We start from the raw sequence: 13,630 nt of genomic DNA, 5'->3' as shown, positions 1-13,630 counted from the left end.
AATATAAATTAATTAAATAAATTTATATGACAGGATTTCCATGCCTAACATATAATTTATTTTGTTTTATTTACTGATTACCTGAGATTCAGAGATCATATTACTCACATGCATTTGCAAATGCCTAGAAGCTACAGATTTTAATGAAACAGAATTAATTTCTCTTACATAGTTAAGCTAACAGTAGGAAAACGGCACTGGAGAAAGTAATTATAATTAACTTCCTAAAAGAAGCCAAAACCCCTAGCAAAACCTATTCTCCCCACGTAAATAGAATACCAAAATGAACTTCAGTTGCAATCATTTGATACATCTATATTATCTTGCTCATGGAACTCCATATGGATGACTGTAACTTTCGGTGTATGTATTTTTAAACATGACATAAAAATCACATTAATAAAGAAGGACACAGACACAAACCTTGGGGTCTTAACAGATATTTCTTAGCCAGTTGGGATTTTCTTTCACTGTGTTGCAACTCATCACATGTTTCCAGGACTGTTCTTGACTTAATGTGACCATTGATTGGAAAAGCAGGACAATCTGTAATAAAACAATAAACTATGGTTTAATTTTTATTTATTTTATTTTGAAATTTTGATTCAACAGTTGAGCCAATATTAACAGTGATACTAAAATAATAATTGATAGGGCTATAGACTGAACTTGTCCAGCATTTTAGTTTTGAGTGGAAAAACAACGGGTTTTTTTCCCCCATACATGCATGGTCATATACCTGCTGGTAACTTCTTAAGCCAAATATTTCCTTTCCCAGGGCTTCACAACAGCAGCTGCATGATATTAGGATGATATTCTTTAAAGAGTGAATGATTTGTGCTGCATGGGGGTTGGACATCCCTTCAGTTTGCTTTATTTGCATGGGTTTGGTTACAGAATTACAGGTTAGGTTCTCCTTTCTAAGGAGACATTTTCTGACAGTTAGAACAATTAATCAGTGGAACAACCTGCCTCCAGAAGCTGTTAATGCTCCAACACTGGAAGTTTGTAAGAACAGCCTGGAAAAACCATTTGTCTGAAATGGTATAGGGTTTTCTGCCTGAGCAGGGGGTTGAATTAGATGACCTCCAAGGTTCCTTCCAACATCATCATTATTATGATTATTATGATGATGATTATTGTTGTTGTTGAATCTTGGAAACTGGGTATATGAACCCTGGCCTCATTTATGTGTTTATTTGTTTTTTCCCATTTCTTCAAAGAGGGACTCATTTACTATTGACTACTATGCAATGGGGCAAATCTAGACAGCATTCTAAAAAGCAGAGACATCACCCTGCCAATAAAAGTGCATATAGTCCAGGCCATGGTTTTCCCAGTTGCAATGTATGGCTGTGAAAGTTGGACCATAAGAAAGGCTGAGCGTAAAAGAATTGAGGCCTTTGAACTATGGTGCTGGAGAAGACTCCTGCGAGTCCCTTGGACTGCAAGGCGTTCAAACCGTTCAGTCCTAGAAGAGATCAACCCCAACTGCTCTTTAGAAGGCCAGATCCTGAAGTTGAAACTCAAGTACTTTGGCCACCTAATGAAAAGGAAGGATTCACTGGAGAAGAGCCTAATGCTGGGAAAGATTGAGGGCAATAGAAGAAGGGGACGACAGAAAATGAGATGGCTGGATGGAGTCACTGAAGCAGTAGGTTTGAATTTAAATGGACTCCAGAAGATGGTAGAGGACAGGAAGACCTGGAGGAGCGTTGTCCATGGGGTCGCGATGGGTCGGACACGACTTCGCAATTAACAACAACTATGCAATGGAGTCTTATTGTTGCCATTACTTCTTTTTTGGAGTCTTAGTTTCATGGGGAAGATAGCAATAGCAATAGCACTTAGACTTATATATTATCCTATAGTGCTTTACAGCACTCTCTGGGCAGTTTACGCAGTCAGCATATTGACTGTGGGTCTTCATTTTACTGACCTCAAAAAGGATGGAACCTCAGTCAACCGTGAGCTGGTCAGGATTGAACTCCTGGCTGTGGGCAAAGTTTGTCTGCAATACTGCATTCTAACCACTGTGCCACCACAGTGTAACATGGCAATCATTTATTTGCTAACACAAAAATCTCCATCTGTTTGTATTCTGCAATATTTTTGAAACATTTATTTTCATTCCCAGAATGAGAAAATTCCTTTACATTTGCTATTCTATTCTATTCTCTATTTTTTTTGGTAGCAATCATTTTCCTACACATATTTTTACCTCAGTCACAAACTTTGTCACTTCATCATTCTATAGAGTATCTTTCTTCATGTTTCCGATCACTGTAATGCCACATACTTCTGAGTCACCTTTTTTTTTTTTTTTTTGTTCTATTGGAAGCTCAACATTTCACCATTCACTGAAAGGTAATATGTAACTTTCACCAACTTACAAATTGCTAACATCAGACAAGAGATGACACCAATTCATGTGACACCAATTCATACTTTCTCATGTATAATTCAGCCTTTCCATTCATACTTAACACCCAGGGCTTTTTTTCTCATAGAACACCCAGAACAGAGTTCCAGAACTTTTTTTGGATGGAACCTTGTAGTGTAGGCAAGGCAGGTTGTATGATGTGTGTGAGTTCCGGCACCTTTTTTTCTTTAGACAAAAAGCACTGTTAATACATATACCTTCATTTCCATCTTCCTCTATCTCTGTACTCTGTATGGGATTGCTTCAAAGACTGTATGGAAGCCATATTTTTTGCAATATGCAGAGCCATCCTATGGCAAGTTAGAATCTCCACTACCGTTTAACACTGGTTTGTAAGCACTGAATAGACTTCTGAGTATAATTCAAAGAGCTGATTGTTCAAAGTGCAGGACTGCTTACTTCAGGTAAAACTACTTACCTGATGTTTTTCATCATGATGATGATGTTGACAATAGATACCCCATATAGGATCTGAGAAGGAAAGAAGGGCACTTGCTTTTCAACTTAAGTTCCATCCTGGAGAAAGAGTTTATTCTCAGAAATACCATCCTTAATGGTGTTTTAGAAGGTAATCAAAACAGAGGTTTTTTTCACACATCTGTTAATTAATGATACTTTAAGAACTGAGTTAGGCACTTAATAACGATGCCAGGGCAGGGCAGGGGAGGGTTATATTTTATTGATTTTCAAGATCAGTTTTTGTGTGAACTTAAGTATATAAGAACAATCCACCTTTCCCTTTCTTTTGGCTTTACAGACAACAAAGTTATTTTTTCTCATTGAAACTCTATGTCAGTTAATGTATACTATTATGTATGTCGCTTACATTCCAAATCACAATCTTATACTTTCCATAGTTGCCACCAAATAGTTGCAAAGTTTCTGAACTCCACCATCAATCATAGGTCACCTTGAGGCTTTCTTATGATGTTTTTTATAACACAGATAGTACCAGCTTTAACTACACCTATGCCTCATAGAACAATCCAGCCTGGTGGTCAGAATACTAATAGCCTGGTGTATTTTCATCAGTAACCTACAAGCACAACCAAATGCCAATTTATTTCAATTTTACTTCAACACTATTATACCTCGTTATTATTGTTATTCTATAGAACCCCTAGCAATCAGCATACTATTGCCATACTATTACCCCTTTATGGATTACTGCCTTGTCGTGGCAAAGGGGCTTGCGTAACTCAATGAAGCTATAAGCTATGCCGTGCAGGGCCACCCAAGATGGACAGGTTATAGCAGAGAGTTCTGACAAAATGTGATCCACTGGAGAAGGAAATGGCAAACCACCCCAGTATCTTTGCCATGAAAACCCCATGGACAGTACTAAAAGGCAAAAAGATATGACACTGGAAGATGAGCCCCTCAGGTCGGAAGGTGTCCAATATGTTACTGGGGAAGAGCAGAGGGCTAGTACTAGTAGCGCCAGAAAGAATGAAGTGACTGGGCCAAAGCTGAAAGGACACTCAGCTGTGGATATATCTGGTGGTGAAAGGAAAGTCCGATGCTGTAAAGATTTTTTCTCCATAGGAACCTGGAATGTAAGATCCCTGAATCAAGGCAAGCTAGACGTAGTCAAAAAAGAGATGACAAGACTGAACATCGACATCTTAGGAATCAGCGAACTAAAATGGACAGGAATGGGTGAATTTAACTCAGAGGACCATCAGGTATACTACTGTGGGCAAGAATCCTCAGAAGAAATGGAGTAGCCTTCATAGTCAATAAAAGAATAGGAAAAGCAATACTGGGATACAATCCCCAAAATGACAGAATGATCTCAATTCGAATCCAAGGCAAACCATTCAATATCACAGTAGTCCAAATCTATGCCCCAACCACTGGTGCTGAAGAGGATGAAATTGACCAGTTCTATGAAGCCCTACAGCACCTTATAGAATTAACAACAAAAAATGATGTCCTTATCATCATGGGGGATTGGAATGCTAAGGTAGGAAGCCAAAAGCAAGTTTGGCCTTGGAGTACAAAATGAAGCAGGGCATAGGCTAATAGAATTTTGTCAAGAGAATACGATGGTCATAACAAACACTCTTTTCCAACAACCCAAGAGATGGCTCTACACATGGACATCACCAGACGGTCAACATAGAAATCAGATTGACTATGTGCTCTGCAGCCAAAGATGGAGAAGCTCTATACAGTCAGTAAAAACAAGACCAGGAGCTGACTGTGGCTCAGATCGTGAGCTTCTCGTTGCAAAATTTAGGCTTAAATTGAAAAAAGTAGGGAAAAGCACTAGGCCACTCAGGTATGAACTAAATCATATTCCTGATGAATATACAGTAGAGGTGACAAATAGATTTAAGGAATTAGATCTGATAGACAGAGTGCCTGAAGAACTATGGATGGAAGTTCGCAACATTGTACAAGAGGTAGCAACTAAAACCATCCCAAAGAAAAAGAAATGCAAGAAAGCAAAATGGCTGTCTGAGGAAGCTTTGCAAATAGCTGAGGAAAGAAGGGAAACGAAAGGCAAAGGAGAAAGAGAAAGATACACCCAATTGAATGCAGAATTCCAGAGAGTAGCTAGAAGAGATAAGAATGCCTTCTTAAATGAACAGTGCAAAGAAATAGAAGAAAACAACAGAATAGGGAGGACCAGAGATCTCTTCAAGAAAATTGGAGATATGAAGGGAACGTTTCATGCAAAGATGGGCATGATAAAGGACCAAAATGGCAGAGACCTAACAGAGGCAGAAGAGATTAAGAAGAGATGGCAAAACTACACAGAAGAACTATACAAGAATGAGCTTAACATCCCAGATAACCACAATGAGATGGTCATTGACCTCGAACCAGACATCCTAGAATGTGAAGTGAAATGGGCCTTAGAAAATCTGAGCAACAACAAAGCTAGTGGAGGTGACAGTATTCCAGCTGAGCTATTCAAAATCTTAAAAGGCGATGCAGTAAAAGTGCTACACTCAATTTGCCAGCAAATTTGGAAAACTCAATAATGGCCACAGGATTGGAAAAGGTCAGTTTACATTCCAATTCCAAAGAAAGGCAATGCCAAAGAATGTTCAAACTATCGCACCATTGCACTCATTTCACATGCTAGTAAAGTTATGCTTAAAATCCTACAAGCTAGACTCCAACAGTATGTAGATCGAGAACTACCAGAAGTACAGACAGGATTTCGAAGAGGCAGAGGAACTAGAGATCAAATTGCCAACATACGCTGGATCATGGAGAAAGCTAGGGAGTTCCAGAAAAACATCTACTTCTGCTTCATTGACTATGCAAAAGCCTTTGATTGTGTGGATCACAACAAATTGTGGCAAGTTCTTAAAGAGATGGGAGTACCAGACCATCTCATTTGTCTCTTGAGAAACCTATATGCGGGTCAAGAAGCAACAGTGAGAACTGGACACCGAACCACTGATTGGTTCAAAATTGGAAAAGGAGTCCGGCAAGGCTGTATACTGTCGCCCTGCCTATTTAACTTATATGCAGAGCACATCATGAGAAAGGCAGGGCTAGATGAATCAAAAGTTGGAATTAAGATTGCCGGGAGAAATATCAACAACCTAAGATATGCAGATGATACCACTCTAATGGCAGAAAGTGAAGAGGAACTAAAGAGCCTCTTGATGCGGGTGAAGAAGGAGAGTGCAAAAGTTGGCTTGAAACTCAACATTAAGAAAACCAAAATCATGGCATCCGGCCCTCTCAATTCCTGGCAAATAGATGGGGAAGAAATGGAGGTAGTGACAGATTTTATTTTTCTGGGCTCAAAGATCACCTCAGATGGGGACTGCAGCCAAGAAATTAAAAGACGCTTGCTCCTGGGGAGGAAAGCTATGGCAAATCTAGACAGCATACTAAAAAGCAGAGACATCACCCTGCCAACAAAAGTGCGTATAGTCCAGGCCATGGTTTTCCCAGTTGCAATGTATGGCTGTGAAAGTTGGACCATAAGAAAGGCTGAGCGCAAAAGAATTGAGGCCTTTGAACTATGGTGCTGGAGAAGACTCCTGCTAGTCCCTTGGACTGCAAGGCGTTCGAACCGGTCAGTCCTAGAAGAGATCAACCCCGACTGCTCTTTAGAAGGCCAGATCCTGAAGTTGAAACTCAAATACTTTGGCCACCTAATGAGAAGGAAAGACTCACTGGAAAAGGGCCTAATGCTGGGAAAGATTGAGGGCAATAGAAGAAGGGGACGACAGAGAATGAGATGGCTGGATGGAGTCACTGAAGCAGTAGGTGAGAACTTAAATGGGCTCCAGAAGATGGTAGAGGACAGGAAGACCTGGAGGAACGTTGTCCATGGGGTCGCGATGGGTCGGACACGACTTCGCAATTAACAACAACAACCACCTGAAATTGACATGGTGTGTACGAACACACTCAGAAAAGTGGAATATTTAAATTACTATATAATTTATTACTAGCCATGCCATGTTGGTTCTTGCTAATTTGTTGCAGTATTTACTCATTAGAAGCTGAAGAAGTGAAAGCCTATGCAAAGAGTACTTATTTTCCCAGTATGATCTCTAAAATATGGGAAACTTATGATGTTCAAAACAATTCTAAATGTATGTGCTATCCATGTAGGAATATCAGAACAAAACTGTATACTATGTATATATTGTACACTATGATCACCCTTCCTTCCTAACTCAGCGTGTTGGGAAGGCACTATGTTGAATATGCCTTGTATATAAGAGATTTTGTTATATTAAATTGTATTTGTCTATTTGTGAGCAGCTTAAATGTTGCTTTAAAACGTGTAAGGCAGAATTCACTGAAGTTCCAGTTATTTATATTAAACCACTTCCTTTTCAAGAGCCACCACCTACATCTTAAGTGAAAACTAAAAGCAAGCAACATTATATTAAAAAAATAAACCTCCTCTTATACCTATTTTTGCGCACTATCTCCATACACATTGCTATTTATTACTTATTTACAAAGGTATAGTATTTAAAACATACAAGTTTTAGTACAGAAACAAGGAAAATCCCTGCCACAGGTCTGCATTCTTAATAATCAAGGACAGTGTGGAGAGCAACAAATAGGCACACAACATAAAATAACAATAACAAGGAATTAGTAAATGAACAGGGAAATCTTAAAACGAAACAAGAATTGGAACAAGATATTGGCAGAGAGATTGACTGGTGGACATTTACACAAATTCAATCTAAATATACAGAGGACAAAAAATTATATGAAATACAAAAAGAGCCGCAAGAATTGGATAAAATTATACATGGAACAGAAATAAAATTAATTAGCAATTTATACAAACACTTATTGAGATATAAAATGGAAGACAAGGTTGTCAAAGACACAATGATTAGATGGGCAAAATTTTTTGGATATAATATAGAATTGGAGAAATGGGAAAAAATATGGGAAATAAAACAGCAATATATTTCAACCAGAAACTATGTAACAATTAGTTATATTAAATCAGAAATACACCACCATATTGGTTTGGATTACTAACAGAATCACAGTTAATACTTTTTTTCCACTAAATCTCTGCCAGGCAGAGGTAAGTAAGGTATTCTTGAGAGTTGGCTGTCTAGCCCTTGTTTGAAATGCTGCGTAACAGGTTCTACTTTCAAATTAATTTTACTATTAAGATTTTTTCCCCTCTAAACATTGTCACAATCTGCAACAATTTAAAAGGACAACCCCCTTACTGAATTCCAGTTGAGATGGAACATTCTAAGATCCTTGACATTTCTAATTAAAACAGTACCATTTTGGGGTTAGCTAACCAAAGGAAGAATCAGAAACATTCCCCTACACACAAATAACAACATAATGGATATTTTTATATGTTGGCTGAACTTTAGCACCAGTCAGATTGTTAGCAATGTAAACTATCCCCAATTTTTAAATGGTATCGTTTAACTTTATGATATTAATATAATTGTTCATTTTGTCCTGGTGTTTCTGATGCTATTGTCTAATCGGTGCATCACCCACCTTGGAATTCTGCGTGGAATAAAACAATATTATTTTAGTTAATACTTTAGTTAATACTTTTTTCCAATTCCTTCCTTCACTGAGTGCAACCTGAAGGTTTTTATTTTTAAATAATGATGAAAACCCTCTATCTTCCTGTTACTCTTATGATAGTAAAACATACAAAGAACAGCTACAGAACTTGGGTTTGGCTAATCTAAAGAAAAGAAGAAATAGGGGAGACATGATAGCAGTATTCCAATATCTGGGGGGCTGCCACAAGGAAGAGGGGGTCACATTGTTCACCAGAGCACCAGAGGAAAGGAGAAGAAACAATGGTTGGAAACTGATCAAAGAGAGAAGCAACCTGGAAATAAGGAAAAACTTCCTGACAGTGAGGACAATTAACTAGTGGAACAGCTTGCCTCCAGAAATCATGGGAAATCACTGGAGATTTTCAAAAGAAACTAGACAGTCACTTGTCTGAGATGGTATAGGTTCTCCTGCTTGAGCAGGAGGCTGGACTAGAAGACCTTCAAGGTCCCTTCCAACTCTATTCTATTCTAACTAGTAAGGAGAACTATGGATATGATGTTTTTACACCGTTCAGAGTCAATTTGTAGGGGAGATGCGCACCATAAAAATTTAGTTATCAATTAAATAAAATGATATTTTATTACATTTGTTATAGCTGCCCATTCCATGAGCCACTGGTTGGCATTTAAGATCTAGAAAACAATTAAAACAATTAAATACACAGACAGACAGGCAGTCCAGATTAAAACAGACAGAATTAAAGGTGCAATTTAATGTCAAAGAACCAGAAAAAAAATTGAAGGTAACCTACGAACTGGGAAGTATGATCAGCAACCACTTAATAATAATTCCAAAATGATCAAAACAATACTACAATGCTCCCTCCCCCCCTCTCTCTCCACCTGTCTACCTAAAATGTATAAGACTGCCAATTCTAATTCTGAGCTGACTCCAATTTGACTCTGAGCAGCTTAGAATAAAAACTGTACAGAAATCATATAACATAGGAAATGCACATCCAAAAAAGAATAAATGTCCAGCTTAATATACATTGTCCTATAAGAGGCTCACCACACACCTTAATCCAAGGCTATGTTTTAATGACCTTTTAAATGAGGTCAGTATGGGAACCATATGGATCTCTGGGGGGAAGCTGTTCCAGAGGGCAGATGCAACAACAGAGAAAACACATAGCCTGGGTCTCATCAGGTGACATTGTTTAATCCAGGGGGCCCCAACCTATGGGCTGTGGCCCAGTTCTGAGCAGTGGGCTCTCACCCAATGGGCCGCAGAAATGGCTGGCTGGTGCGTGCATGCACTTTCCCCCCACTCACACTAGTGCCCATGGCCCCGTTTGTGCATGTCCGCGGGCGCGAATGGGAATGCTAGCACGGGGCAGGTGTCCGCGGCCCATTTGCGCATGCACGAATGGGGCTGCAAACCCAGGTGAATTGCGCAGCCTGTTTGTGCATGCCCGGACAGAGCTGCTAGCTGTGCATGCGTGAATAGGGCCGCTAGTGCCATGCCAGTGTGCATGGCCCCAGGCACGCATGCATCAATTTTGAAGCTGCTCTCCCTCCCTCTGGTCCCCGAGCCCAGAAAGGTTGAAGACCTCTGGTTTAATCAATGAGACCACGAGATGCTGGTCTTCTCTGATTATGCAAACAATGCCAGTCCATCAGGTAACAGGCCTTATGCCATGAATGATTTTATAGCACCTTGAAGCTAACTGGCAAGCAGTGCAACTCACAAAGCAGACATGTTGCATGGGCATAACATGGCATGCCCATTACCTTTCATGGTACTGTATTGTGATCCAGTTCCAACTTCCAAGTGTCTTCACATGCGTGGTTCTCAAGTCATAACTGACCTCAAGAAAGTTTCCCAATGCAGGAATGAGTGCTTCTGATGCACAAGATGGACCTATCCAAAGAATTGTATATTACTTGCTATTACTTGCTCTTTGAGCAGGATGTACAAATTGAAGAACACCAGATCATGCAGTACTGAATGGGGAAGTGCTATCCTAAGACTCAAAGTGAAAATTCTTCAAGACCATATAACCAAAATAGCAACAGAAATTTGGCCTCCGTAGGGCCGATTTTCTCCCTCCCTGATCACTCCTCTACTATCTAGACACTGGGTCAAGACCTTGACTCCATCACTTGGCAGGTCTGGGTATCAACAGCATACTGATGATACTGGATCCTGAACTGATGGATGACTTCATCTAGCAATCTCATTTAGACGTTAAACAGAAACACAAGAACCTTCAATTATCCCACATGGCAAATGGTGTTGGCTGGTTCCCCCATTCTGTCCATCAATATTCCTAGAACCATACACAGAGAAAAGAAGAGAACCACCATAAAAAGCACTTCCAGCTTCTAATCTTCATAGGCAGTTTGGTAGGATAGATTCCTTTATTTAGGTGAATGACCAGAAAAGAAAAGAAAAAAGCAGTGAGGTAATATAGTGAAAAACTGAAACAAAAACAAATGCAAAGCAGAGACTACTGGATCCACTTGATGCAATGATCAATGGTATCAGAAACTACTCAGCAACTAAAAACTAGGACACTTACATCATCCCAGTCACAATCTTACTAGAGATTATTAGCAAACATGTTAACTATAGTCTTGATATTGTGACCTATTCTGAAACCAACTGTAAAGGATCTGATTAAAGTTTCCTCCGGGTCCCTGTGAAGTGCAGCTCAAGACTTTCTCAACCACATTCCTTAAAAAGGGGAAGTTTAAATACTAGTCAACTATTATCTAGACTTCTTGAAATATGCAGCACTGCGACTTTCAAGGCAAGGAGAATTACCACCTCTTTAAGGATGTTGGCATTACTACATGTTCCTAGGCAGCATCAGCCAGAAAAAGCAACGATTTAATAGATCAAGCTCACAGTCACAATGGCAATTTCCTTAGGAGTAGCAGGTTAAGTTTCATCTTAGCTAACCTCACAAGATGTTGCCTCAGTCACCTTGATGGGACCTCTCCTATCAGAGCCCAACTCTGAGATGATCCAAGCTACTTTATCCATTAGATAGTCAGAATATTTGTTACAGCAGCCCTGCAAATGATCCTGTGATTTGTCCATCTCCAACAAAAACTAAGTCATCTTAAACAGGGCTGCTGAATGATTATCTATGGATGTGATAAAGAGTGAAAAATAATTACATTTTGCCATTCTCTTCACCACAATACAATCCCTAAGATGAGCTTTCGTTTGTGCTCAGTCAGGTTCATTTTTTGTCTGTTTCCCAATAGGGTTCTAGTTTTTTTTCTAGTGTTTCATCATCCAGAGCACCTCAGAGGGCCAAAAAGTTGGCCCAATGACTGGGAGAGAGCATTATAGCCATCGTCATAAAAAGATTGAGTTTGCATATAAGCAGCACAGTTGTTGAGAAAATATTCTACATCTGTATCCATATTATGCAAGTAAAACTTAGCAAGAAGAATCTCTTTGATTCACACTATTTCTTTAAACTTCTTAAGAGTTAATTCTAACAACTGGCACATTTTGTGTTCAGGTAAAACAATTCATTCATCCTAATCATCATGGACAGAAAATTTGGCAGCTGCATGATTAAACAGCCACTGGGAACAATTATTTCTCGCCATTTATTGGACTGGACAGCATGTCAAAGTTTTATGAGCAAAGAATCTTGCTAGGCAGAATTCTGCTCGAGAGAAGAAAGTGAATGGCTGACATATAGTATTCAATAGGCTTCTGTGATCTTTCTTCCAAAACCTGTAACAAGATGGCACCAAATCCCACAGGGCAGGCATGAAGCATCACTCACCACAAAAGCTGCTACATTCAGATTATAATAAGGGGTTCCTTAGATTCCTTAGTTAAAGCATCTTTAAGTTATAAACATGCAGATTCAGCTGCTTCTAAATAGTGCCAAGTGTCTCCTTGTTAGTCAGCAATTGTGGTTATTCTGAAATATTTGCATAGCTAGGAATACATTTCATAAGATAGCCTCGAGTATCTAGGAGAGAATGCAGCAAATCTAGATTCTCAGGACTTTGTGCTTCTAAAATATATTTTCCTTTCTTTTGATCATGTTTAATTCCTTAAACTGAGACAATCTACCATAGTACAAAAAAATCAAAATCAAAGGGGCATTTGCTTTTGTTTAGTTTAAGTTCTTTTTAAAGAAATTTCTCAGTTGCATCAATCTATCACAGAGCCTTTTAACAATTTCTGCATTGAGGATGATGCCATCCATATTCCAGATAACACCAGAAGACTGTGCAAAAAAAATCCACAGCTTTTTGATAAGCCTTAGAAAAACTGGAGTCCAGATGAAATTTTGCAGGACCCATAACAACCATAGCATATTATAAAGGTTAATAAATTGTGAGATTCTGTGCCAATTCCATTTGCCCAACTCCTTTGGTGGCATCTATGTTAGCAAAAATCCTTTGCATAGCATGGTACAAGATGTTGACCCCATACCACACAGCTTTATTGCCTTCATATTCATACCATCATTAAAATTCAAGCAATAGAAACCAAGGTCACTGGAAGGTATCAGCAAAAAGGCAGTTCTAGGCTTGGGACAGAAGATTATACAAGATGAGTTATTGGGACCCTTCCATACTAACCATGTTTAAACAAGTCATTAGTCCAACATACCGTATTTTCCGGCGTATAAGATGACTTTCTAAACCATGAAAATCTTCTCAAAAGTCAGGGGTTGTCTTATACGCCCAGTCATCTTATACGCCAGAAAATATGGGTACTTTGAAAGAGTATATGCGACTGAACGATCAGAACCAAGTATAGTTTGAATACAAGCTATAAAATGAAATGATCACCTTGAAAATGCTACTCCAGGAAGCATATGGCATGCTGGGAATTGTAGTCAGATTTCCGAATAAGAAACAGTCTTGGCGGGGCCATGGGATGCGGGAATTGTAGTCGACGTTCGGTCTTGGTTGATGTCCTCGGCAGCAAAAGCCGGGCCATGGTGGCTGTGGCCAACTCTGGTGGGCGGTCCAAGGTGGCGCCCAGCGTAGATTTTGATCATAGCTGCTCCGACAGTGTCGAATACCTGACTTTGAACTTCGGGCCTTTCGAGACAGTGCACTGGTGGCGCCGCTTCCCGCCCTGCAATGAGTTCGTCGGGGCTCAGTGAGGCGTCTCTGGGATCTGCGGGGGGCTCGGTTTGGG

General features: G+C 39.5%; 1 protein-coding gene across 2 annotated transcripts in view; it reads right to left on the bottom strand.

Moving 5' to 3' along the window:
• The window catches only part of FGD3 (FYVE, RhoGEF and PH domain containing 3), a 102,837-nt gene that overhangs the window by 47,508 nt on the left and 41,699 nt on the right, over window positions 1-13,630 (bottom strand). For both annotated transcript variants that reach the window (XM_039348549.1, XM_039348548.1), the window contains exon 2: window positions 424-546. In XM_039348549.1, the coding sequence (XP_039204483.1) occupies window positions 424-546 (123 nt within the window). The remainder of the gene's footprint in view (window positions 1-423; window positions 547-13,630) is intronic.

This window comes from Crotalus tigris, unplaced genomic scaffold (assembly GCF_016545835.1).
Source record: "Crotalus tigris isolate CLP2741 ecotype Arizona unplaced genomic scaffold, ASM1654583v1 scf7180000018160.1183395, whole genome shotgun sequence".
In the NCBI taxonomy this organism is placed as follows: Eukaryota; Metazoa; Chordata; class Lepidosauria; order Squamata; family Viperidae; genus Crotalus; species Crotalus tigris.
This window is presented reverse-complemented; position numbering and strand designations above follow the sequence as displayed.